Source organism: Strix aluco, chromosome W, assembly GCF_031877795.1.
Source record: "Strix aluco isolate bStrAlu1 chromosome W, bStrAlu1.hap1, whole genome shotgun sequence".
NCBI lineage: Eukaryota > Metazoa > Chordata > Aves > Strigiformes > Strigidae > Strix > Strix aluco.
Genome location: NC_133970.1, coordinates 44,431,932 through 44,456,213, shown reverse-complemented (window position 1 = coordinate 44,456,213; position 24,282 = coordinate 44,431,932). Strand labels below are relative to the sequence as shown.

General features: G+C 37.7%; 1 protein-coding gene across 5 annotated transcripts in view; it reads right to left on the bottom strand.

The window, feature by feature from the left end:
- Positions 1-24,282, bottom strand: part of LOC141917766 (importin-11-like) — a 167,007-nt gene that overhangs the window by 102,411 nt on the left and 40,314 nt on the right. For all 5 annotated transcript variants that reach the window (XM_074811212.1, XM_074811216.1, XM_074811214.1 and 2 more), the window contains exons 6-17: positions 22,370-22,573; positions 19,659-19,791; positions 18,654-18,712; positions 17,747-17,795; positions 15,954-16,024; positions 13,626-13,818; positions 9,653-9,805; positions 9,343-9,386; positions 8,406-8,496; positions 6,913-6,960; positions 6,171-6,276; positions 248-374 (exon numbers count right to left, since the gene is read on the bottom strand). In XM_074811212.1, the coding sequence (XP_074667313.1) occupies positions 248-374; positions 6,171-6,276; positions 6,913-6,960; positions 8,406-8,496; positions 9,343-9,386; positions 9,653-9,805; positions 13,626-13,818; positions 15,954-16,024; positions 17,747-17,795; positions 18,654-18,712; positions 19,659-19,791; positions 22,370-22,573 (1,278 nt within the window). The remainder of the gene's footprint in view (positions 1-247; positions 375-6,170; positions 6,277-6,912; positions 6,961-8,405; positions 8,497-9,342; positions 9,387-9,652; positions 9,806-13,625; positions 13,819-15,953; positions 16,025-17,746; positions 17,796-18,653; positions 18,713-19,658; positions 19,792-22,369; positions 22,574-24,282) is intronic.

The window sequence follows — 24,282 nt, the reverse complement described above, 5'->3', positions numbered from 1 at the left end:
GTTGCTACTGCCATTCATTTACCCACTAAAGCCATCACCTAGTGAACATCTTAAAGGTTTATTTCATGTCTTTGATCTTGTTTTTCAACAATTAAACACCCCCACAACTTCCCAACAGATTATCTTTTGCAAGACACAACAGACTTTAAGGTGTGATGTTATGAAGTTTTCAACCAAGTTTACACAATGTTTCACCTGTGTTTACAGAACAAATGTGTAATCTAAACCACTACTTACTTATACTTACCACTAAGTCTTGGTCTTGAAGCAAGTTACGAATTGCCTCATATAACATAGGCCTCAAGTCCGATTTGAATTTTACAGAAATCCACTGTCCAATCAGCCAAATTACTCGTCGGCGTATTAGCTTATACCTTTAAAAGTGTGAAAAAAATAAAAAAAGAAAAAAAAAGTAGCATACTCATTAATTCATTATACTTGCTGTTCTAGAATGCTTTGACGAAGAAGAAATCTAAGAATCACTGGGAAAACATTCTTCCTCAAAACAATTATTAAAATATTTAGTTTGTCAAGACCAACTTTAGAACTTCAATGCAGAAGGTTTTTTCATCAAAATTCTTTACTAGAAGGCTCAGGAAACACCAACTTATGTCTGAAAAAAACAACACTCTTCCTAAATGACTGAATCTTGAAAGTCTCACTAGAGATACAGTTTATTCTGCACATAGAACACCAATAAAAGAAACTAAAAATAAATCTTACATTATTACTGCCATCATGGTGTCTTACTGCTTTTACCATACTTTCCAGCAATTTCCTTGACATTCCTTTTGTGATCAAAATTTGATGTCAGATACAATTTAAAAAAGCAAACTTAGCTACTGCATTACAGAAACTGCCAGAGCATTTCATGTCATCAGTCTAAAACTATTCTCAGAAAGAACTGACATTACCTAATCTTGCACCAGTGCCACAAGGGCATAAACCAAACAGCTTTAGAGTCAACAGGAAGAAATAAGAACCAGAATAACAATGAGCTGAATTGCCTAACAAAGATTGAGAAAAGCATTCCATAGAGCTGTTATTTTTCTTCACTGATTATGAAAGCTGACCAGGAAGAGTAGCTCAGATTTAAATGTTTAACTTTCAGACATATAAAGTTAGGCAAGATGAACCTTATTCATAGAATTTTAAGTAACAAATTATTTTGCCTTGTTATCCTAATTTATTTTTCATTTGATGAACTTCTGCCTTACAAGCCATCAAAACCGCAAATTAAACTAAAGTTATTGCGGCTTCTTTACATTAAATAATTTATTAAACATTTCCACAACCATAAGATTATTAATAAAGCACACCTTCCGATAACATGAAAGTTGTGAAAGTAGCATGTATACAGCAGTTCATTAGACTGGAACACAAAGCTAATTAAGAATAACATTCCAGTGTTGTGAAGCATGAAAAACCTATTTCCTACAAAATATTGCTGAAGCATGACTTTCACAATATGTTGTCTTATTAACACATTGTGGTGGTTTGACCTTGGCTAAATGCCAGGTACCCACCAAGTCGCTCTATCACTTCCCCCCCCCTTCCCCTTTTTTTCTCAATAGGGCAAAGAAGGGAAAGAAAATAAGATAGGAAAACAAAACAACCCTTGTGGGTAAAACAACAGCAGTTTTAATATAAGCAAAGCGAAGCAAAGGTCCGCGCGCGGAAGCAAAAAAAAAGAAAACAGATTTATTCTCTACTTCCCATTAACAGGCGATGTCGGGCCTTCTCAGGAAGCAGGGCTCTGATATGCGTAGCGGTTGCCTCGGAGGACCAAGGGTGACCCCACCCCCTTCCTCCTTTCTCCCAGCTTTATACTGAGCAGACGTCATATGGTATGGAATATCCCTTTGGTCAGTTCGGGTCAGCTGTCCTGGTTGTGTCCCCTCCCAAGATCTTGCCCACCCTGTCCCACTGTGGGGGGGGAAATGTCAGAAAGAGCCTTGGTGCTGTGTAAGCACTACTCAGCAGTAGCCACAACACCAGTGTGCTATCAACACCCTGCCAGCTCCCAGCATAAAACACAGCACCATGAGGGCTGCTACAGGGGAAAACCAATTCTGGCTCAGCCAGACCCGATACACACATCCTTCTATTTATTCAAGAAACTGTGATAATGCAACTATTTCTACTCTTAGAATACACAGCCTGATACACAACCTTGTAAAAATCAGAATATTGAGAAAACTTAAGAGTTTTTCTTGGGATTTGCATTGGATAGTTTTGAAGCCACTATTGCATAAAGAAAAGTTCTGAATGACACTTGACATAAGTACATAACTGCCTGCTGACAGCAAGGATTTTCAGCTCTGGTAATATTTGTTGTACAATCCATACCTCCCTACCTGCATCTTTAGATATTCTCTTTCTCTCTGGTAGAGAAAATATAGCATGCATTTGGGGGATTTTGTGGGGTTTTTTTGATGGTGGTGGTTCTGTTTGTTTGTTTTTTAAAGGACTTAAGCTCCTAGAAATTCTTCTACTCATAGGTGCTCATTTTTGAGGTCCTACCTTCTCTATGTTCATTACTCCTGGGGAAAAGCTCACCCCTTAGTGCATCATTAGCTTTTACACTAAGAGCACACACTAAGTATAAGCAGGTTGAGCCTACTGGACCTGAAGTTCACATGGGAAAGTGACTATATTGCAAAATAAGGCAGCTTCTGTTGCAATAGCCATAGGATGGTAGCTTTAAGCACTCTGGACACATCACACATTCACAGTCAAAAGTATCATACTTGATACCAAAGTACTAAGTGTCACATTGATACTTTCTCAGCAGGAAGAGAGTTGTTTTTAAGACTGAATTATTGCAAAAGATTGTATTCAGTAAACTATTTTCATATTATAGAAAAGCTTCTCCTTAGTCAGTACAAAACTAAATATTATGGCAAGTGATAAATTTGGCAATGCAATGCTTCTAAAAGTCTTTAAGAGGTTTATTTTTTCATTAATCCCATATTTCTACTACTACGGTCATGGTTGACAGTCTCACTATCAACAGACAATAAACTACTCAAAGAAAACAAAACACAGCAAATCCTATGGTCACTGCTGACAACACATAGGTTTGTGTTCCCAAACGTTAACTAGTTTATGAACAACCATGCTAATCACCACAAGACATTCTGTAGTACAGCAGATCATACCTGCCAATCTGCTTTATCTGAACCGCATATGTATTCCTGAAGTTGTCATTAAAGCAACGCTCCATTCAAACTACTAACACTGTCTCCTTTATTCCCATGGCAGACTCCAGAGATGCTGGCAGTAGAAGCAGTTCAAGCAGACAAAGCTTCAAACTTCTGGACAACTTCTACTGCAAGCTTCTGTCCCCACAGGAATTTAATCACAAATGCCAACCAAATGGTTACATCAGGTGTCTTCCCTACTGTAAATACAACTATATCAACCGTAGAAGACTTTTGTCAGTTCTACTGTATGGGTGGATGGCATAAAAATGCCAAAGCCAGCATGTGCTACAAATACCATGGCAGCTTTATTCAGAGATTGGTGCTGATGCAGCACAACAACAAAGGATCAATCATATATACAAGATCCCTAATTTTTTCCCTGCTCTTCTGACATTTAGCCTAACCATTAGGGTGCTTGGCCACTGGTAGATAGTAGAGTGAAGTTGAGATCATACAAACAAAAGACTAATGAGAAAAAAAAACATTAGGAGACACCAGGTAAACAACTGTGGCAATTATTCTTTGACCCTGAAGTAAGGTTACACATCCAAAAGTAAATAATTCATTAGTAAAAAGTATATTGTAATGAAAAGAAGCATTTTAATTTTTGTAGTTTTAGCAGGGTCTTCTGCTCTACATGAAACTGAACTGTATTTGTAAAGAAAATGTTTATAATTAGCATTTGGAAATAAAAAAGCTGGGTAGCAACTCATTATAGGAAATCATTTACAATTTATAGTAGCTCCTAAGGTTATTAGCGAACAAATTAGTTCATATTTCAGATAATGTCTGGTAAGATGAATTTCAAATGTATAAGAAAAAAATAGTAGTCTTTCAAAGGCCATTAGGGTTACTGCCAATAACTTTGATAAGAAAAACAGGACAGCTTTAGTCAGAGTCAAAGGGTGATTTGAAACTTATCTGATTAGGATTAGCATGTACAATAGCATTTACTGTCCTTCTCCTGAGGGAAGAGTGACAGTTTGAGGAAATGGGAGGAACACTATCTTCCTAGTCAGTTGTAGATATGGACAGCTCAGTCTACACTGAGATGCCAAAACTGATCTTTCAAAATGCCCTATGATATCCACTAAACAAAAAGGAGGTACTCATGTGAAGGCCATCCAAGTGAAGAGGACCTTGGGGAATGGAAAACCCACAGCAGATGAGCTATATAATACTCTTCATGTAGAACCAGCCAGTAATCATTCACACTTTACAACACAACCCAAACCCTTACTTCCCCACTTTATTGCTAGTGAAATTAACTGAAGAGTGCTACAGAGGGCTTGTATTTGAACTAGTAAAGAAGAACAAATCACTATTTTGGCTAAGCTACAGTTTCACAGAGATTATTTCCACAAATTTCAGTGGGAATTTGCTGCTAAAGGGCTCTGGAGACTCAGGAGGCTTAAGTATCTTTCCTCAAATGAGCAAAGGTGCTTGTCCTGACAAAGTTCAGTCAACTCAAATATATGCAAGAGGACAGACTTATAATATAATAATAATTTGTCTGATACAACAGAACCCTGGAAGTAGCCACCACACAGTAATTTAAACATATACAGAAACTGCCACCATCATGAACACTGTCACACCTGTGACTGTATCAGTTATTGTGGGGGGTTGACCCTGGCTAGATGCCAGGTGCCCACCAAAAGATGCTCTATCATTCCCCCTCCTCAACTGGACAGGGGAGAGAAAATATAATGAAAGGCTCATGGGTCAAAATAAGGACAGGGAGAGATCACACACCAATTACTGTCATGGGCAAAATTAACTTAATTTATTACCAATCAATTCAGAGTAGGATAATGAGAAATAAAAACTAAATATTACAGCACCATCCCCCCACCCCTCCCTTCTTCCTCAGCTCAACTTTACTCCTGAGTTCTCTACCTGCTCCCCCTGAGCAGCGCAGGGGGCAGGGGATGGGGGTTGTGGTCAGTTCATCACACATTGTTTCTGACGCACCTTCCTCCTCAGGAGGAGGACTCCTCACACTCTTCCCCTGCTCCAGCGTGGGGTCCCTCCCACAGGAGACAGTGCTCCATGAACTGCTCCAATATGAGTCCTTCCCACGGGCTGCAGCTCTTCACAAACTGCTCCAACGTGGGCTCCTTCCCTGGGGTGCAGCTCTTCAGGAACAGACTGCTCCAGTGTGGGTCCCCCACAGGGTCACCAGTCCTGCCAGGAGCCTGCTCCAGCACAGGCTCTCCACGGGGTCACAGCCTCCTTCGGGCACATTCCCCTGCTCTGGCGTGGGGTCCTCTTTGGGCTGCAGGTGGAGATCTGCTCCACCGTTACCCTCCCCGGGCTGCAGGTGGAGATCTGCTCCACCGTTACCCTCCCCGGGCTGCAGGTGGAGATCTGCTCCACCGTTACCCTCCCCGGGCTGCAGGTGGAGATCTGCTCCACCGTTACCCTCCCCGGGCTGCAGGGGCACGGCTGCCTCACCATGGGCTGCACCAGGGGCTGCAGGGGAATCTCTGCTCTGGCACCTGGAGCACCTCCTCCCCCTCCTTCTTCACTGACCTTGGGGTCTGCAGAGTTGTTTCTCTCACATATTCTCACTCCTCTCTCCCAGCTGCTGTTTTCGCTGCAGGGGTTTTTTTCCCCACCTTAAATATGTTCTCCCAGAGGTGCTACCACCATCACTGATGGGCTCAGCCTTGCCCAGCAGTGGGTCCATCTTGGAGCCGGCTGGCACTGGCTCTATCAAACCTGGGGGAAGCTTCTGGCAGCTTCTCACAGAAGCCACTCCTGTAGCCCCCCTGCTACAAAAACCTGGCCATGCAAATCCAGTACAGTTATCTATGTGCATTTCATGCCTCTGCTATTTAGTGGTCATCTTTAATTACTGAGTATTTTTCAAGTCTGCAATTATTAGACATCGTATCTTACCATATTTGTATCAACAGTTCATATTTAAATGATGAAGATATAACAAACCAAGGTGTTTACCTGTTATGAGAAACCTGTAGTTCTCCTAATAGTTGATTTTTAAACCATTGATCAAAATCCACACTATCAAATAGTTCATAAGCAGCCAGTCCAACTGCATTATACACTGGGGAAAAACAATAGAGTTATGCTTATTGTTTGCTTGAATATTTAATTTTAAATTAGTCTGATTATTTAAAGTTTCAAGAAACATTTTTGATAACCTGAGTATAATAATGAAAAACAAAACTAAATATTTTTCTTCAGAGTATATGCTTATCAGACCATGGTGAAGGGAACTTTGGAGGAAATTTTAGTAAAATATTATAGAAGAAATATACAGACTTTTGGAAATAATTAAAAGCCATAAGAAAAAATTAAGATCTCATTCTAACATCAAGAATGGTTCCATCAGAGGCCTTAGACAATTCTTTTCTTTTGCCATAAAATCTCCTTATTTGTAAAATGGACAGACTATCTCCATTGAAGCACTGCATTTATTTGCAGATGGGAACGGACAGGACAGTAAAGGAGATTGTCTAAGGGTTTGTTTCACAAAAAAGCTGAAAAAAGCACCATGTTTATATAAGCATTTCTAAAAGTTAAGACTGACATTAATTGCATGGAGAAACAGGATTTAGGTACTACTTTTCAGATGACTTAAAAATAAGCCTTGCAAACTCCTCATATATTTTTTAAGAAGTCAACCACATAAACAAAAGGGGCTCTGTTCCTTCAAAAGGTAAAGTAAAATTTAATTTACCAGCATCTTTAATCAGTATAGTACTGGTATCTTCCATGTTGTCAGATCCTAGAAGATAAAATTAAAATAAAGAAAAAAGAGTGTAACTAAACAAAGAACGCAAGCAACTTTGCACTTTTACACTTTAAATAACTATGCTGTGAATTAATACTGCTCCACTATTTTTGCTTTATTCACAAGTTCAGTATTTCACTTTTGATACTTTGAGTGAATACAGTAAAATCAAATCTCTGCTTTCATACCCTATTATTAACTGACTTCCTCAGCGCTGAACGTTAACAGAAACATGAAATTAAGTCGAAGTATGTATTTCAAAGAACAGACTCAAATGCCACAAATTTCTGAAAACTGTCTACCATGTGGTACTATTTCCAGAGTCACTACTTAGACCTAGTTCCTATATACATGTGCACATGTGCACATGTATAATGTATTAAGTAAAAATTTTCCAAGATCTTAAGAATTAATGAATTCTTAATATCATCAACGATATCTCTCAAATTGAAAACATCCAGAAATGGCTACTAGGGGCTTCAGGAGAAAAAAAAAAAAGTGTGTATGTGTACCTTTTAGCATGGAAGTATTATCTTCCATAATTCTTGAAAAACAAAGTAAGTGTCAACCCTTTTGAAAAGGAACCTTTTACCATTCGCAGTATCACAGCACAGCAAGCCATCCTGAAACTTATGTACAGAAAATATTTTATGAAGAGATTCTGGATGCAGAGTCAGAAACCACCCTTAGAAAATGAATATTTATTTCTATTTAATAGAATGTACTGATCCATTCTGATAAGTTCAAATATAAAATATTATAAGTCAGGTACGACACAACCTGGGGACAGAACTTAAGCCAAAATGAAAGGGAAAACAAAGTGGCAGCTACTACTCATTACCTTCCATGGCCACTGTAAAACTCAGTTTGGGGGTGAAAAAAACCTGAATCATTCTTCAGTCTATGAAGACTTCAGTCTTCATACAGAAAAACACTAAACTTTTGAAGTAGATTCTTTAGATGTGGAAAGTCCTCTAGACTGTCCAAAATGACAGCATAACTTGAACTTTCTGTTTAAAAGGGGTTTTTTTCCCAGGATTTCTGCAGAAACTTGGCAGAATTACCATAAAGTGCCTTGAAACATTTGAACAGGAAGTTCCCAGTAAAAAACCACCTACAGATTTTATTAAGCTCGTCAACCATGCTCAAGAAAGCCTGACACCTCGTGAAAGTAGAACTGCCCCAGTTTCTGTCAGTCATCTAAGACAGTTATGAGAAAAAGGAAAGAATCATTAAGATTCGCTCTTTCTATATACACACTGCATTCTCTTTATGATAGGTTTAGAAATAATTTCAAAATACTGACACATCCCCTATCAAAAATAGAGAGAATACACTATATAAAATTAGATATCACAAGATAAAATTTTTTGATAGTTGACAAAAGCAAATGTCAGAATTCTACATTTCACAGTTCCTTCATGTCTTACACAATTTACCTTGTAGACTGTGAACCATTTCTAAAAGCACAGGGGTAAGAGTCTGATTATATTCATGGAAAATATCAATAAAAAGAACTTCCGTGCATGGCTGAAAAATTAAAAAAAATCTGGTTTAGAATCTATCAAAATAAAGGCAATTAAAATGTATTTTATGTTAAAATTTGTAAGTGCTGCATACCTCGCACCCAAAGGCCATAATTTAAAATGCAATATACTGCAGCAAAGTTAGTCTTAGTATTATATGAAATACCATTTCATATCATACACTATGCTTAACTCAAGCAAGATTTTGATGGCTGTATCTATATTAGCAAGTTCTGAGGTACAAGAATAATGTAGGTATCTCACAGTTTCCTTTTGGATTAGCCCTAGTTCAGTCATCCGGACTGAAGGTCCCTTTCTACTTGGAACACACTAGATGCACAGGGTTGGGTTTTTTTTAGTTTTAATCTGAAAGTAACCCAGCAAATAAGCTTTGATATCTCTTTGCAAAGCAAGCCATGGCAGGGATAATTGGGAGATTCACTACAACAGCATACTTTTAATTTGAACTAAAATGCTAATATAGATGCATCAAACTTTCTTCATCATGTCTACTAACAAAGTCATTAGCAATAATATCAATTATCAGTTTAAAGAAGAGACAACTTCTACTGGTTTTAATAACCATCAGATACTACATGATACAAACACTGAAGCAAACTCCTTTTCCCTCCCTCCTAGAACATGAAGTGCATAGTTTCCAGTGTATTTCAAAATGTTTGAACATTGATGAATGAACAAAATTCATTTATATTAATTCTAACGAAATCTCTTTAACCAAAGATTTTTTTTTAAAAGCATGAGTTTATCTTTCTACCAAATATCACCCAAGAGTATCAAGAAACACATCCAAAAATGCTGAATGGTTTTTATTTCAAATTGAAACACTTACTCTAAGACTGTACTTCCAAGAATCTCCTCCAGTCTCTTCTACAGCTATTATTTCACAAAGAAAAAAATAAAGTATTATTTCAACTAGGGTTCAAATAAAGTTTAGCATTTAGATACGTGAATATCATGGACTACTGAGAAATCTCTTGTTATTAAAACAATCTCCAGATGGAATATTTGTTCATGTAACAAAACTGTAGAAAATAAAACAGCCAATATCACGTAGGCAATTTGCAGAGGCAATGTGGATATGAAACCTCTTATACCAATATCTAAATAAACTGCAATCAACTACACAACATGTTTCTTACTGAAGCCTTCTGGGTCCTCTTCCCACATCGTTAGTTCTTCCTCTGTCAGCAGAAAATAGCGAGTGACTAATCTCCTACATATCTCCATTAGTGTTGGATATGTGAAAAACGCTGTCTTTATCTTATGTGCTTCAAGAATTTCAGGACTGCTATCTGAAAAGACAGGAAAATCCAAATTACAATTAAAAGGCTTAATGATCAAACAGTCTAGCAAAACTAGGAAGAAATCAATAGACAAGAAATCCTCAGAGAAAAAAAAAATACATTTTCATGGCAGACTTTCATAAAAAAAGTACACTTGAAAGTCTGTTAAGCAAGTTAAACTCCTCATTTCATTTACTTTTAAGAGAGTTCTTTAACAGCAAAATAAGACTGAAAGATTTGTAGGGCTTTGTGAAGTATTTATAATGCTTTTCAGCTACTACGTAGACAAAAAGAAAAAATTTATCTGCTGCTTTTGGTGGTTTTTTTAATTCAGCATTACTGAAGAAGAATGCTGAATTAAAAATGAAGAAACACACAGCACTCGAAGAACGTTTCATTTATACCTACTCAGAAAGTTTATCTAAACAAACTTTAAAATGACTTGGGAATTTTTTTTTTTTTAGGAGTTAATATTGGTTAAACAAAGCAGCAAAAAAATACTGTATGCTATACAACCAACACAAACACTCTATGTCAGTCAGACATTAAGAAAATTAAATTCTTTTTCTCCGTATTTTATTTTTTTAATCATATAGTTCTCAAAAAGTGCTACATCTTTTATTAGAATATGGTATATATTTATTAGAATATGGTACATACTTTTTGTCAAGTGACTATGTTTCTATTTCAAAAACTCAAACACAGCTATGAGCTTTTGCAAGTAGAAATTTCTGTTAGTAATCAGTGGATTTAGGACATTAATGTATTATAAAATTATGAAATAACACCGAAATTCATTAGTGTTATACGTCTTTGCGTGTCCAAAGAAGAGCAATGAAGCTGGTGAAGGGTCTAGAGAACAAGTCTTACGAGGAGCTGTGGTGGTGCAACCCCCCCCTCTCTTGGGCCGCTCGGTGCTTAGTGCAATTTTCCCCTCCTTGGGTCACCTGCCAACCCAAGATGAATAGGGAAAGGTAGGGACCCAGAGCGTAAAGGCACTCCCTCAATGCTCCTGATGCCTACCTCCCCTATTGCTTGGGAACAAACCACATTCCAACTCAAATGGCTTGGGAAAAGCAGTAGACCAGAGCGTTAAGGTGCCCCCTTAGCCCACCTGGTTTCTGCTCTCCTCTCTTCCCACTTAAAGAACAATAGGAACAATCAATACCTCCTGACAGCCTAGTACATCCGTACTTGGGTTGTGGCCCAAAGGGGGTGATAGCAGAACTCCAATATCTAGCAAGTTCTGGGCTTCCGCAACTGGTAGAAAGTACCAGAATATTCCATAATCTGAGTTGGGCTGAAATGGAAAAGTACCTGATGGAAGTCAATTATCTCAGACCCTATAAATAGCGATTCTAAGTGAGACCCATTGAGCTCTCCTGGATCACAGCAGGTTGTGACCAGCATCTCCCCTGAGCTGGGACGCCTCTCAGGCTCAGACTTCTCGAAGTTTGAAGATCATCTGCCCACAAAGCAGATGGAAGGCCAGGGTGAAGTCAGACTTCTTCTCGAATCTCAATTATCACATGTTGAGGAATGCTGATGCACTCTGTGAGTATTTGCTCCAAACTCAAGAAGAGGGAAATTTTAACTATAGGCTAGCCTCTTCCATCCACCTCTCTACCTACCTATGTGCTTGAATATGCATATTTGCCTTTACAAGTGTGAATGTTTATATATTTCACTGGATAAACAAATATTTCTGTGCTGATTTGTGTGTTCATTTAGAATACCTTGTAGTAAGTTAGTGTGAATCTTGTCATTCTCAAACCTGTAATCAAGTCACTATTTTAATCATAATATTTTATTACATCTCTTTGTTAATCTTAAAACCAATCAACCATTAAGTGCTGGTAAATTGTAACCCTTGATCTACCTCACACCATGAATAAATCTTAAATGGCTATTAAATCATAACCTTGTGAGATACTTTCATCCACAACAGGAGCAACTGAGGGAACTGGGGTTGTTTAGTCTGGAGAAAAGGAGGCTGAGGGGAGACCTTATTGCTCTCTATAACTGCCTGAAAGGAGGTCGTAACAAGGTGGCAGTCAGTCTCTTTTCCCACGTAACAAGTGATAGGACAAGAAGGAAACAGCCTCAATTTGTGCCAGAGGAGGTTTAGACTGGGTATTAGGAAAAATTGACTTGTCAATCATTGGAACAGGCTGCCCAGGGAAGTGGTTGAGTCACCATCTCTGGAGGTATTTAAAAGACGTGTAGATGTAGCACTTAGGGACATGGTTTAGTGGTGGACTTGGCAGTGTTAGGTTAACGGTTGGACTCAATCTTACAGGTCTTTTCCAACCTAAATGATTTCATTATTTTTTTTAATTAATATTTTGAAGAATTTTAAATGCTAGGTTTGTGTAATATTTCTGACACATACTGGTATGTTCATGAAGCTTCCCTCCCAAATTTAAAAAGAGAATGCCAATTGTTATGCAGTCTTTCACAAATATCAAACTAACATGGAAGCAACGGTGGTAGCACCACTGTGGGAACATATTTAAGAAGGGTAAAAAACTGCTGCACAACAGCAGCTGGAAGAACGGAGTGAGAATATGTGAGAGAAACAGCTCTGCAGACCCCAAGGTCAGTGAAGAAGGAGGGGGAGGAGGTGCTCCAGGTGCCAGAGCAGAGATTCCCCTGCAGCCCCTGGTGCAGCCCATGGTGAGGCAGCCGTGCCCCTGCAGCCCGGGGAGGGTAACGGTGGAGCAGATCTCCACCTGCAGCCCGGGGAGGGTAACGGTGGAGCAGATCTCCACCTGCAGCCCGGGGAGGGTAACGGTGGAGCAGATCTCCACCTGCAGCCCATAGAGGACCCCACGCCAGAGCAGGTGGATGCGCCCAAAGGAGGCTGTGACCCCGTGGAGAGCCCGTGCTGGAGCAGGCTCCTGGCAGGACACGTGGACCCGTGGAGAGAGGAGCCCACGCTGGAGCAGGTTTGCTGGCAGCACTTGTGACCCCGTGGGGGACCCACACTGGAGCAGTCTGTTCCTGAAGGACTGCACCCCATGGAAAGGGTCCATGCTGGAGCAGTTCATGGAGGACTGTCTCCCGTGGGAAGGACCCCACGCTGAAGCAGGGAAAGAGAGTGAGGAGGAAGGAGCAGCAGAGACGACGAGTGATGAACATGTGATTAATTTAATTTCCCCAAGTCTAGTTTGTTTTGCCTGTGATGGTAATTGGTGAGTGATCTCTCCCTGTCCTTATCTTAACCCACGAGCCTTTTGTCATTCTTCTCTCCCCTGTCCAGCTGAGGAGGGGGAGTGATAGAGTGGCTTTGGTGGACACCTGGCATCCAGCTAGGGTCAACCCACCACATCCATACATATAGAAGTGTATGAAGATTCAGAATGACACAGTCCTACAGAAACAGAACATATAAACTGCTTTATTATCAACTGCATCTCAAATTCACTGTGTTGCTCTATTTCAGAGTACTAGTATTAGTTAATTACAACAAACACCAAGCATTTTATCAAATTTTTCTCAAGGGAAAGATACATCAAACTATTTGATGAAAATTAATCAAATTCCATACTTAAGTACTTTTTAAAATTAGTTCAGTGAAACCTAAAACAATCAGCAAGATGATATTCATACTCCTCGTGGATTTAAAATGATTTTGCAAGTCAATGGCCATATATATTTATACTTTAACCATCAAAATCAGAATTATTGGTATAGACAGAAGCATACGTTACTAACTACTGAAAGATTAAGTGCTTCAAAAGAATCCCTTAAAAGGAGTTTAACTCTTGGTGACAACTAGCAAAATGTTGTAAAAAATAAAAATGTTTTTAGTAAATAGCAGCATTACCTTCAATATTTTTCGATGGCTTGTAAGCATAATTTTTTACAATCATCTTAATAAGATTCAGGCACTGTACAATAAACCGCTCAAATACAACTCCTTCGCCAGCCTCTGTGAAAACATAGGTTACAGCAAACTCCAATGACCTCTGAATCAAAGGGGTAAATGAAAAAGGATGTTGATCCACAAAGTCCAAAAGCTAAAAATTAGGGAAGCAGAAGAGCAAAAGAAATAAAAATACTTTTTGTGCAAGTCTTATATTAAATGCTTTCATAAACTCGTTATAAAAAAAGTGCCTATTTATATAAAATTATATGAAAGAAAACTGAAGGAGGACAGAAAATTAGGAAAATATCAGTATCAATGATTAATGAAGCATTATTTCTCCCTGAAATTCTTGATTCATATTCAAAATTACCCTTTTTCTAAGCTTAAGGAACAATATCCATTTTCAGCTAGACCAACTTGCTAGCAACACAGTATATAAAACATATAAGCCACATTTAAAACCCTGAACATTTTAGCAGATAATTCATCCCTATTAAAATTATTGTAAGTAACAGAGGGGTGAGGGAAAGAATTCTTCATTCTTTTTTCTCCCCCCACTGCAGTACAAGCACTTGCTTCTTCAGCTTAGCTTTTCCAACTAGTGGTCTAGAATACACTGGTCAATTCCTTTCATCTCATCTACTACTTCAAAAATTTCTAAACCTAAATTCTTGCATCTGAATTTCTACAGATGGCAGATTATCTATGAATAAAGTGTATTTTCTCTTCAGGTCTATGAAAAAGAGATACACATGCCTCATATACTTTGCTTGTTAGTTCAAAGTAAGAAGTACTATGACAAAGACTAAGAATGCTGCTGGGTCAAAGCATCTTCAGTTCAATTTTGGTGAAGTTGACAGGTGCCTCCTGTGAGGGACAACTTGTAAGTTCTTAAAACAGGGCCTGAAAGAAACAGGCCTGCGAGAAACAAAGACTGAAAAACAGCCTGAGAAAGAGATAAAGGACAGCAGGGGGAGTGGAGGTCGGAGCTGATAAGGCTGCCCCAATAACACAGGATGCAGCTGGAGGGGGGAGCCCTGTGGAGACAGGACGGCTCTGCTCTGGGGCACCTGGACAAATTTCAAGGGCCATCTGTCCGGTGAGTGACCTTTGCTTCATTATCCACGAAATGCATATTAAAGTTAACACCCCTCAATATGCTAACGAGGGCTAACATGATCATGCTAATTACATCATCCCATGAAACACCTCACCCCTCCCCATACATGGGATACGTAGGTATGTGGGTCGACCTAGGGGACGGACCCCAGGAAAGGGTGTATAAATTGAGGGGGCACGAAAGTGAAGATGACAGATGCCTCCTTGAACCATTGCTGGCGGGATCAACACAGGAACCTGGACCAGTGATCTCTATTTCTACCTCTCTATCAATCTCTCTTTTTTTTTTTCCCCTTTTCCCTTATTACCATTAAGTAACACAAGGCATACTATATCCCTTGCTATAACTTGTTATATACTTAGCCAATTATCGTGTATTCAATTAGCACATTGTGGGAAATTAATAAATGTCTGTGTCTGGACTTTGAGACTTGTCTCACCATTGTCCACTCTGTTGGGGATTTACGAATCTAAGTCACTTGTCTCCCTTGTCTGAGTGGGACATGACACCTCCCATCTCTGACAATTAGGCTGAATATTTAAATAACACCCATGGCCCCAAAACAGAATCTGCAAATTCTGTAAGTTTTATATCTATTAAAACAGAGCAAGTGACAATACTAAAATTATCTTCTGATAATATATGCAATCAATGGTTGCACAGAATTAATTGAAAACTCAAAATGTATTATATAATACAGAAGTCAGAGGGTAAGAGAGGTTTTTTGTTAATCTTTCAATAAACTAAAAGTGGCCAGTTATTCAATAGAACTAACAGTGCCTTAGAAATAGCAAATCTAACTACTTATGAAAGACAGGATGAAAAGTTTCTCTCTTCTTTATTCATTAATGCTGATACCAATGTTTTAGCAAAACTGTCAGAAATCTTTTTTGACCAAAATCCTAGTTAGATAATTTACTTATGGAATGCACTTAATTTTGTTTGAGCTAAGGAAATGCATTCTTCATTCCTGCAACTTATGTCAGCATGAGTAAACAAATACCCTTTTCTTTAAAAAAAAATTCAAAAATATATTTCATAACCAAGAAGTTTTAAGTTGCAGTACATTCTATTTCTTTAAAAGTTCTGAAACATATTGGCTTTAAGGAACATATATATCTGAACAGGGACTGAACCTCCAGTAACTAAATGGTGAATTTACTTACCACTTTAGTGAACAGAATTATAGTCTTTTCTAGACGGTCTCTGCATACGTTTTCTGCTCCTATACTTCTACCTGGTAAACGAGATATGTAACAACTATCATCTTTTTCAGACTTTCCTTTTCTTTCTGGAGAGCTACATTTTAAAAAATTAACATTGGAGAACAACTTGTTTTATCTGTAGTTCAGGGATTATGGCAGCCAGAAAAAAGTTCTATGGCAGAATAAATTCAAAAGACATAAATTCAAGGTAATGGGTACTGGGAAAGAAAAAAAAAAAAAATCTTTAACCATTTCTCTCAGCTCCAGTGAAATTCACTGTAACTGATCAGAATAAAACAATCGGAATATCATTACAGACAACTCAGTGATAAAAGACAGTTAGAATACTGCAAGCAAATGCTAGCACAGGCAAGTAGTAAAAAAGAACTGAAAAGCTGAAAATGCCCTTATATGAAAGCTATGGTATATCCTTACTACATAATATTATGTGCTTTTCTAGAAATCCCACCTTAAAAAAATTTGATTCTGGACACTGAAAAACATTCTGAATTTACAAAAAACAGATAAAGCTTTTATAAAAAAAGAAAAACAAAAAGAGACATAATGAAGGCATACATGCAAAAAACATGATATAATAAAAGTAAGCCCTAATTTTGCAATGTAGTCATGCCTGCTTTTGCAAAATAGCTTATTAATCAGAAAAGTGGAGATGGGAAGCTTCATCTCAGTTCCTATCTTAGAACATTCAACCCCACAGTCCCCATGTTCTAGGGGACTATGATAACCACAAAACTTCAGGATGGGATGGTCTTCAATTCAGTCTATTAAAGCTAGCAACTATCTTGTCAAAAATGAAAGAAGGGCCAGAAAGAGCATGACTATATTACAGTAGAAGCAGCAAACAGTTGCACGCAGAGAAGCCTGCATTTTAGAAGAGCAGAAAAGGTATTTTATTTTGGCATTGAACACAGCAGGAATTTTCGTCTTTTCTAGAAACGAGGCTCAGAGCCCAAATCAGCCCCTCTCACTCAAGTACAGGTTCCTGATCCAAGTACCTTAATTTGTAATTAAAAAATTCTTTCTATTCAGTTTAGACATCTATCCTCAGAAAAAGTGTTGTTGAATCCTAAAAGAATGACCTGACAGTCTTTAAATGAATGAATGGCTTGTGCCTACTACAAGCGCACAAGCAAGAAAGGAAAAGTGAGTTCAGATGCAACACTGTCAAACATCTCCTTTTTGTTTGCTTCAGGTAATCTCCCTGCAAAAGTACTAACACCTGTCAATTATGCTTATATTTCTGTTGACTGTGTTAATCTGTGGTTGCCTGGTCTCAGACTACTACTCTTCCAGGTATAAAGTACATATAGCTGAACACGGTCTTTATTTCCTATCTGACACTTTACAAAATACATGGCAAACTCCAGAAAAAAAAAAAAAAGAACAAAACCCTCCCAAACAAGAAAACTCAAGATGATCTGGGTTTTAAGTAGCATCTAGATATTTTAAATACATATACTTTGTCACTCCATGACTTAAGATTTTTTTTTTTTTTAATTGGCATTATCACACCAAGTATAATTTTGGCAGGATTTTAGTCTTTTAATATAAAAGGACATTTTTACTGAAGTCTTTCCTGTACAGTTTCAGCAGCATTTAGAGTAATAGCTCTGCATTTATATCAAAATCATTTAAATGCAAGGTGGGTTTGGTTTTTTTTAGAACTGTATTATGCTTTCATCCAGTTTCTAATATTTAACAACCAATACAAGGAAAAAGATTCAGATACTTACTACACTCCAGAAACTGTTTTAGCCGTTCAAACACTGCATGTAGAAAACCCTGAAAAATATATAAGTAGATGTCTTAAAGATGAAGCTCATTTTGCACTGTATTACAAGGAGAAAGTTGAGTCAAATTGAAGTCAGTTCAGATGTGTTACTAGCTTAGACATCACCTTATCACTTTTAACTAAACTAATTTATTATCTTGGACAAGCAATTTCCTCATGAAACAAATAATTAGCTATCTAGGAGACTGCACAGATAATCCAAACTGACCTTATTAGTACTACACAAACAGCATAGCATCTCTAATAAAAAGAGGCATATGTAAATATAGACATATGCTTTACAATCTGCTTATCCAGTTCTTTCCTGTTCTGAGCTTCCTGGTTTGGGATGTAGCTGTTGGATACCCAATTCTTCCAACAAAGCAGGAAGTGTTTGGGGTTAAGGGAGAAGTTTGGGTTGGTTTCTTCTTTTCCCCCCCCCCCCCTAGATGGGCTGCATACCACAGGCTTTCATCTCATAATCAGGCAAATCCTATCAACAGAATTTGATAGGACAAATATGCCATTACATTCATCATTAAAACATCCTCTTCAAATGATGACAGAGAATACACATAAGACATCTTCCAGTAGAGAACAGGAGTATCACTACCATGCAACATGTACACTGGAAGAGGCACTTTTTTTTTTTTTAAACATCATGCCATTGGTGTCAGCGTTTAGGATCTACCTAGGATCTGACAGTTCTTAACTGATGAGAGGACAGATTTGAGAGTGTGTTGCTTGATCTTCCTTTACATAACACAAATGTGTGCCTTTCAACTGTCTTTAAACATAGCTCTAACAACACCTGAAATCATCAAAAAAGATTTCTAATTTAGAACTAGAAACAGATATATGTCACTTACCATCACCTCTACACTCCAATGAGGTTCTACAAACCCATGGACTGTCAGTTTACGAAGGACTAGGGTGAAGAAAAAAAAAAGTTGCTTGTGTAGATATCTCTCAGTCCTTGTTCCAACAGATTTCAAAACATGATTATAGTTACAGTTGCTGTGCCTTTCTTCCAATTCTCCAAATTAAAAAATACATTTAATTTTAGGCCTTTGGATGCCTCAACCATACCTAACATGAATCTAATCTTGTTGAAATTACTTTAAAATTCAGTACATTTTGTGTAAAAGAATGAAGAGAACTCCAAAAATTATTGAATTATGAAGAATTCTGCAAAAGCTGTAAGTATTCACCCTCTGAAAGGTTTGTAACAGGAAAAGGGCCAAGTACAGTCAACTAGAGTTCACAAGCCATCTTACGAATTTTCTCAGATTTATCACTGCCAGTAAACCAAAGCCACATGCTGCATGTTCTGAAACAATTCAAGACTGATATCATCTAAATTGCAAGCCCCACATCCAAATATCTCAATTCTTCGATACAGCAAAGTACAGTAAGGATATGTATTCATCCCACTGATAAGTATTTGAGCATCAACCTAAAATCTAAACTGACTGCTAAGACTATTTTCTTCACTGACCATGAGGTGAACTTAATGCAACAAAATTCATAGCTTAACTTCCTCAGTTAAGTGCTTAAAGATAGATGCAAGTCTAAATTACAACGCAAAAAAAAAAGCGTACTGTTATGTCCTCCACTTTCCCACCTCCTAGACTTTGACTTCTTACAACACACATATCAGAACAGTACATACTGAGAAACAAGAGTACCTTCTCCCCACTTCCATACCTTCTGCCTTGCTAAAGGCACAGGTAAAATAAACCAAGATTACTATTTTTCCCAATGGACACAGCTTTGTTAGAGAATATTAAGACTCTTTACCAAAGAGGACTTGATCATTTACTGTGAAGAAGCTTATTTCATTCCTTATACTTAACATTATTCTATATTATTACCTTTCAATGACAACAAGGTTTTTTCTAATGAATTTGTGGCTGCAGTTTCATCCCCTATACAAACTTGCTGTAGGAATATATCGGTATGATGATTCCACAAGGAATATGCAAAGCTATAAATATGTGATGCAAGCTGCAAAAGGAAGAAAGACCGACAATATATTTGATTTCACGAATCTGGCTAACAGCATAGTTAACATAGTTAACATCTGAATCAGCTTAATCTGGGATACAGTTAGCAGTTACATGCATGTATCTAATAAAAACAGTATTGAACAATGCCTACACTGAAACTTTATTTTGATGATAGCTGCAAACCCTGACTTTCTGCCTGAAGTTATTTTAAATATAGAATGACAAATAGTTTCTAATTAGCTAGCACTGAACAAATCTTAGATTTAATTCACATCACAGTTTCCAAACAGTGCTTATCTGATAAAGATATTTGAAGCAAAAGCAGAGGATAAAAAATTTCTCATTCAGTTATGGTAGCACTTGACAGTTTCAAAGAGGAAGGAAGAAACTGCACTTAGTCTGCTACATGTTCGATCAATAGAATCAAAAGCACATATTACCTGCTTATTTAGTTCCTTTGACTGAGTAAAGGTGAGACAGCAGAAACACGCTTTACCTGTAAGCATGACCTCATAATTTTCAAGTATCATGTTACATGAAAAATGTATCAAGTGTTTCTAAAGTTGAACTAAAAAAATGTTGAAATACCCTTTGTAACTACTTATTTGAAAGTATCAAGAAAAGTTTGCAATCTGTTACTTAACCTTTTAGAACTTTTAGCTTCTAATGGCTACATTCTATGAGAAAGGTATTTCAACTGTCCAAGAGAATTCACATGCCACTCCACAGATGTGAATTCCCTTTACCAGGAGACAGAAGAAGCAGATGTCAAAGTTGTTAAATTTTGCCATTATTAAAAATAAATTTTAAAAAAAAATCCTTAAATATGAACCCCGTAATGCCAGATGCTCAGAAAATTTCCTTTTCCCACCTAAAGGTCAAAAAACTGAACACACACAATATTCATAACACAGTGAAAATAGATGCACTAAAAACTGTCATTTATTTCAAATCAGATGATAGAAGAACTCTGCATACTGAACATATGCACAAGTTAAAAACCAACATTTAAGCATAAAAAGACTGCTTAAAGAGTATGCTTATTAGAATGAAATTTCAATTTTTTTTTTTATGAGAACTGCCTTACAAATCTAAAAAAAAAATTGTTATGAGCCTTTTCTTCACATCTGAAGTTGTCTCATTTTCCAAACAAAAGAATATACAAAGACAATACCAAACCAAATTGCATTCCATAAGGAAAAAGGTTCATACAAACTTAATAAGTTTCTTCAAAACGCAAAAATGACTGAAGGTAACTGAGCTCTTTTTGTGCCTGGTAAGATGGTGGAAATACAGCAAAGGTACTGTTGGACATGACAACTTTAACAACAAATACTGGACCTTATGACCTATAAATTCCTTTCTGTCCCTGTATTGAGATGGTATGGATTTGGCTATCTCATGAAGGTGGGGCTTTGTAGTTGGGTTTTGATTATTAGGTTTTTTTGGCTATATCTTTGAGCATTAACAGTATTTACAGCTGCATATCCAGGCTGAAAAAGCAACATCTTGATTTAGAAGAGCTCTAGAAAACAAGTCATTAACTCACTCTTTCTTTATTTCTTTGGAATAAATACCTGTGAATATACCAAAACCAGTATTGTACAAGTAGTCAGATCTACATAATAGCCTAATAAATTTCAAAATATAAATACAAATATTTCCTACACAGAGATTATATTCATCAATACCTATATATGGCGCAGAGAGAAAAACACTGTTCCTACACACACACATCTCATAGCAACATATCATCTCAGTCCTGTCCTATTACAGGAACCAGCCTTCAGTTCCTTAGACTCCTAATGACTAAAATGTCACCTTAATGATTTCACTGCCAGAAAAAATTTTCTACATATATGAATAGGTAAACCTTCAAAAATATACTTCATTATCTGCTCTATAAACTTTTCTTTAAAATGAAGAAATAAAATGAAGTTTTGAAAATTCAAATATAACATGCTTGGAAAAGGTATTTAACTCCCTAAATTCAGCTAACTGTAAAATTAAAAACTGTAAAATTGGATTGGAGATGCAACAGCCTACAGCCAAAGGTAAATCTGTGTTCTAATCAATGGATTCTTACAATGGAGAATGTAAGCTGCATGAGACAAGATTTGGCATTTGCATTCACATCTTATCTTTTAATTAACCTGGAGAAAAAAGTTGATCTGGAAGAACCCCAATCATAAACATTCCCACTGATGATAAAAGCCAAAATACTGTGGTATGGAAGTCCAAAACCCAGTGTTTTTTAAAGACTATACTGAATTATGAATCCATAAAGCTGTTATGCATCTATTGTGCTGTAGACGAAGCTCTGCTTCTTAACACAAGTTATTAAAATAACACTCAAGTTGCATGCAAAATTAATAAAGATCTCAAACATTTCACCTAGAAACTTACTTCCAATTATTTCATATTGTACATATACCCACCAAAGTAAGAGCATTTCTGTTTCAAAGGCAGACATTAAGGTCAACATATCTACCTTAAATGCACTGCCAGCTAACCACGGGCAGTGGCAAGCATGTAAAATAAGTTGCTTGCATGTTCTACAATACTGCATTACTTACATCATAGAAAAGTTTCCTATCTGCAGCAAGTCGTTTGGATGCCAGGGTCTTTGTAACATGAGAAAAGGTAAGTAATGCTCTGTGCTGTTGAAGACTGTCCTGGACTTTCACAGATTCTAGAAGAGTGGGTATAAGTTCTGGCCATTGCCTTGGGCAGTCCACTCTGGCAACTTTAGCAATCAGTACAGAGATTTGAGTGGCTATCTGCAAAAAGAAAAACAAAAACACAGGTACCACAAAGTCAATTTTACATAAGGACCACTAAAGTTATTTGTTCTAGAAATCACATAAATGCAGAAACAGATATTTGGGAACCACTTTTTACTTAGTGATATTTTCTATTGCTTTCTACAAAAAGAAATATATACTGCTGAATATATATCGCCCTTATTTCTGCTATACCTGGGTTTGAGCTTTTAGACAGACATTCCTTCCCCCCTAAACTGGCTTATAAACTGCAGTCCCATCGTGGCGGCTGAAGCCAAGACTTGCACTTGCTCCAGATCCTCACACTATAGGCCAGGGACACTGTACACCACTCCATCCCCCCCACCCTTCTGACTTCAGTTGCTGGCATCAAATCCCACTTATGCCAGTCTTGCCACCAGCTGACACCTAGTTCTTGCAGCATGCACACAGACCAGAGTGAGATAACACAGAATTTAAGGGATTTAACCAGAAGATAGGACAGACTGCGGTGATCAGGTGCAGGGCTTGTTCAGACATGGGTGCTGACCAGCAATGGTTTACATAACTGGCCCTTTTTATACCTCTGTCTATTCCCCCACTTTGCACCTCCCCAACTCCCTTCTAAACATTCCTTAATAAATTTTCTATAGTCCCACATAATCCCACCCCACCTCAAATATCCAAAAACCTCATGTTGTTATTGTTTTCCCCATTCTTATACTGTTCACATTGAAAAGATCCTTGACTGGATAACCTTAGTGAAGCTGTTACCTTACACTGTTACCTTCTACATATAACCTTACAACAACCACTACACTTCAGTGCTAGAGAAGAAATTACCTTTTGATGCTATAAAAGGGAATCCAAGCAACTTACAGGCATAAGAAAGGATAACCATGCCCTCCTTTACTGCTTAGTTAACCGTTTCACATGAAGCCCGACCAAATAAACTCTTTTTCATATTTGATACTAGAAGCAACCTCTACAGGGACACTAAGAGTACTTTTTTCTCAACACCTGGCTTTTTAGGTGGAAGAAAAAAAAAATATATATCTGTTGTCATATATTTCAAGGAGTATTTTGTTCCTCTCTGTTCTCTCCATGTAGTAAATACCTTCAGAAGGCATGGAAATTATGCTCCCAACATATAATATGTTCTGTTTTTCTTCTCCCCCTCCCGAGAAATCAGCTCAAATCATCACATCACAATACTATATCCAATTCTCATATTTTTTGGTTGTATATATAAAAGAAAAAAACAAGGGTCATAATTTTTCTACCTTCAATGATGCAGAAAGCACAAGCAGATATCGACTGCGTTATGAAGTATCTGTAACTGGAAAAGAACACTTACCAGGAACACAAGATATCAAACTTCAGGCATATCAACCAGACTAGGGACGAAAAGAAAGGTACCTCTGAAAGGAAACATCAAGATACCTACAACATGGATTGGGGAACAGGGGAAGTGGACTGAAATACCTTTCTGCAGTCACCAGCTGTCAGTGCCCAAAGAACCTTACCACTAAAGCATGTTAGCAAAGAAAGCACAGGATACATGGCTGCATTGAAAGGTTGGGGGGGGGGAGGCGCTATAGGGGTGGCTTCTGTGAGAAGCTGCCAGAAGCTTCCCCCAGGTTTGATAGAGCCAGTGCCAGCCGGCTCCAAGATGGACCCACTGCTGGGCAAGGCTGAGCCCATCAGTGATGGTGGTAGCACCTCTG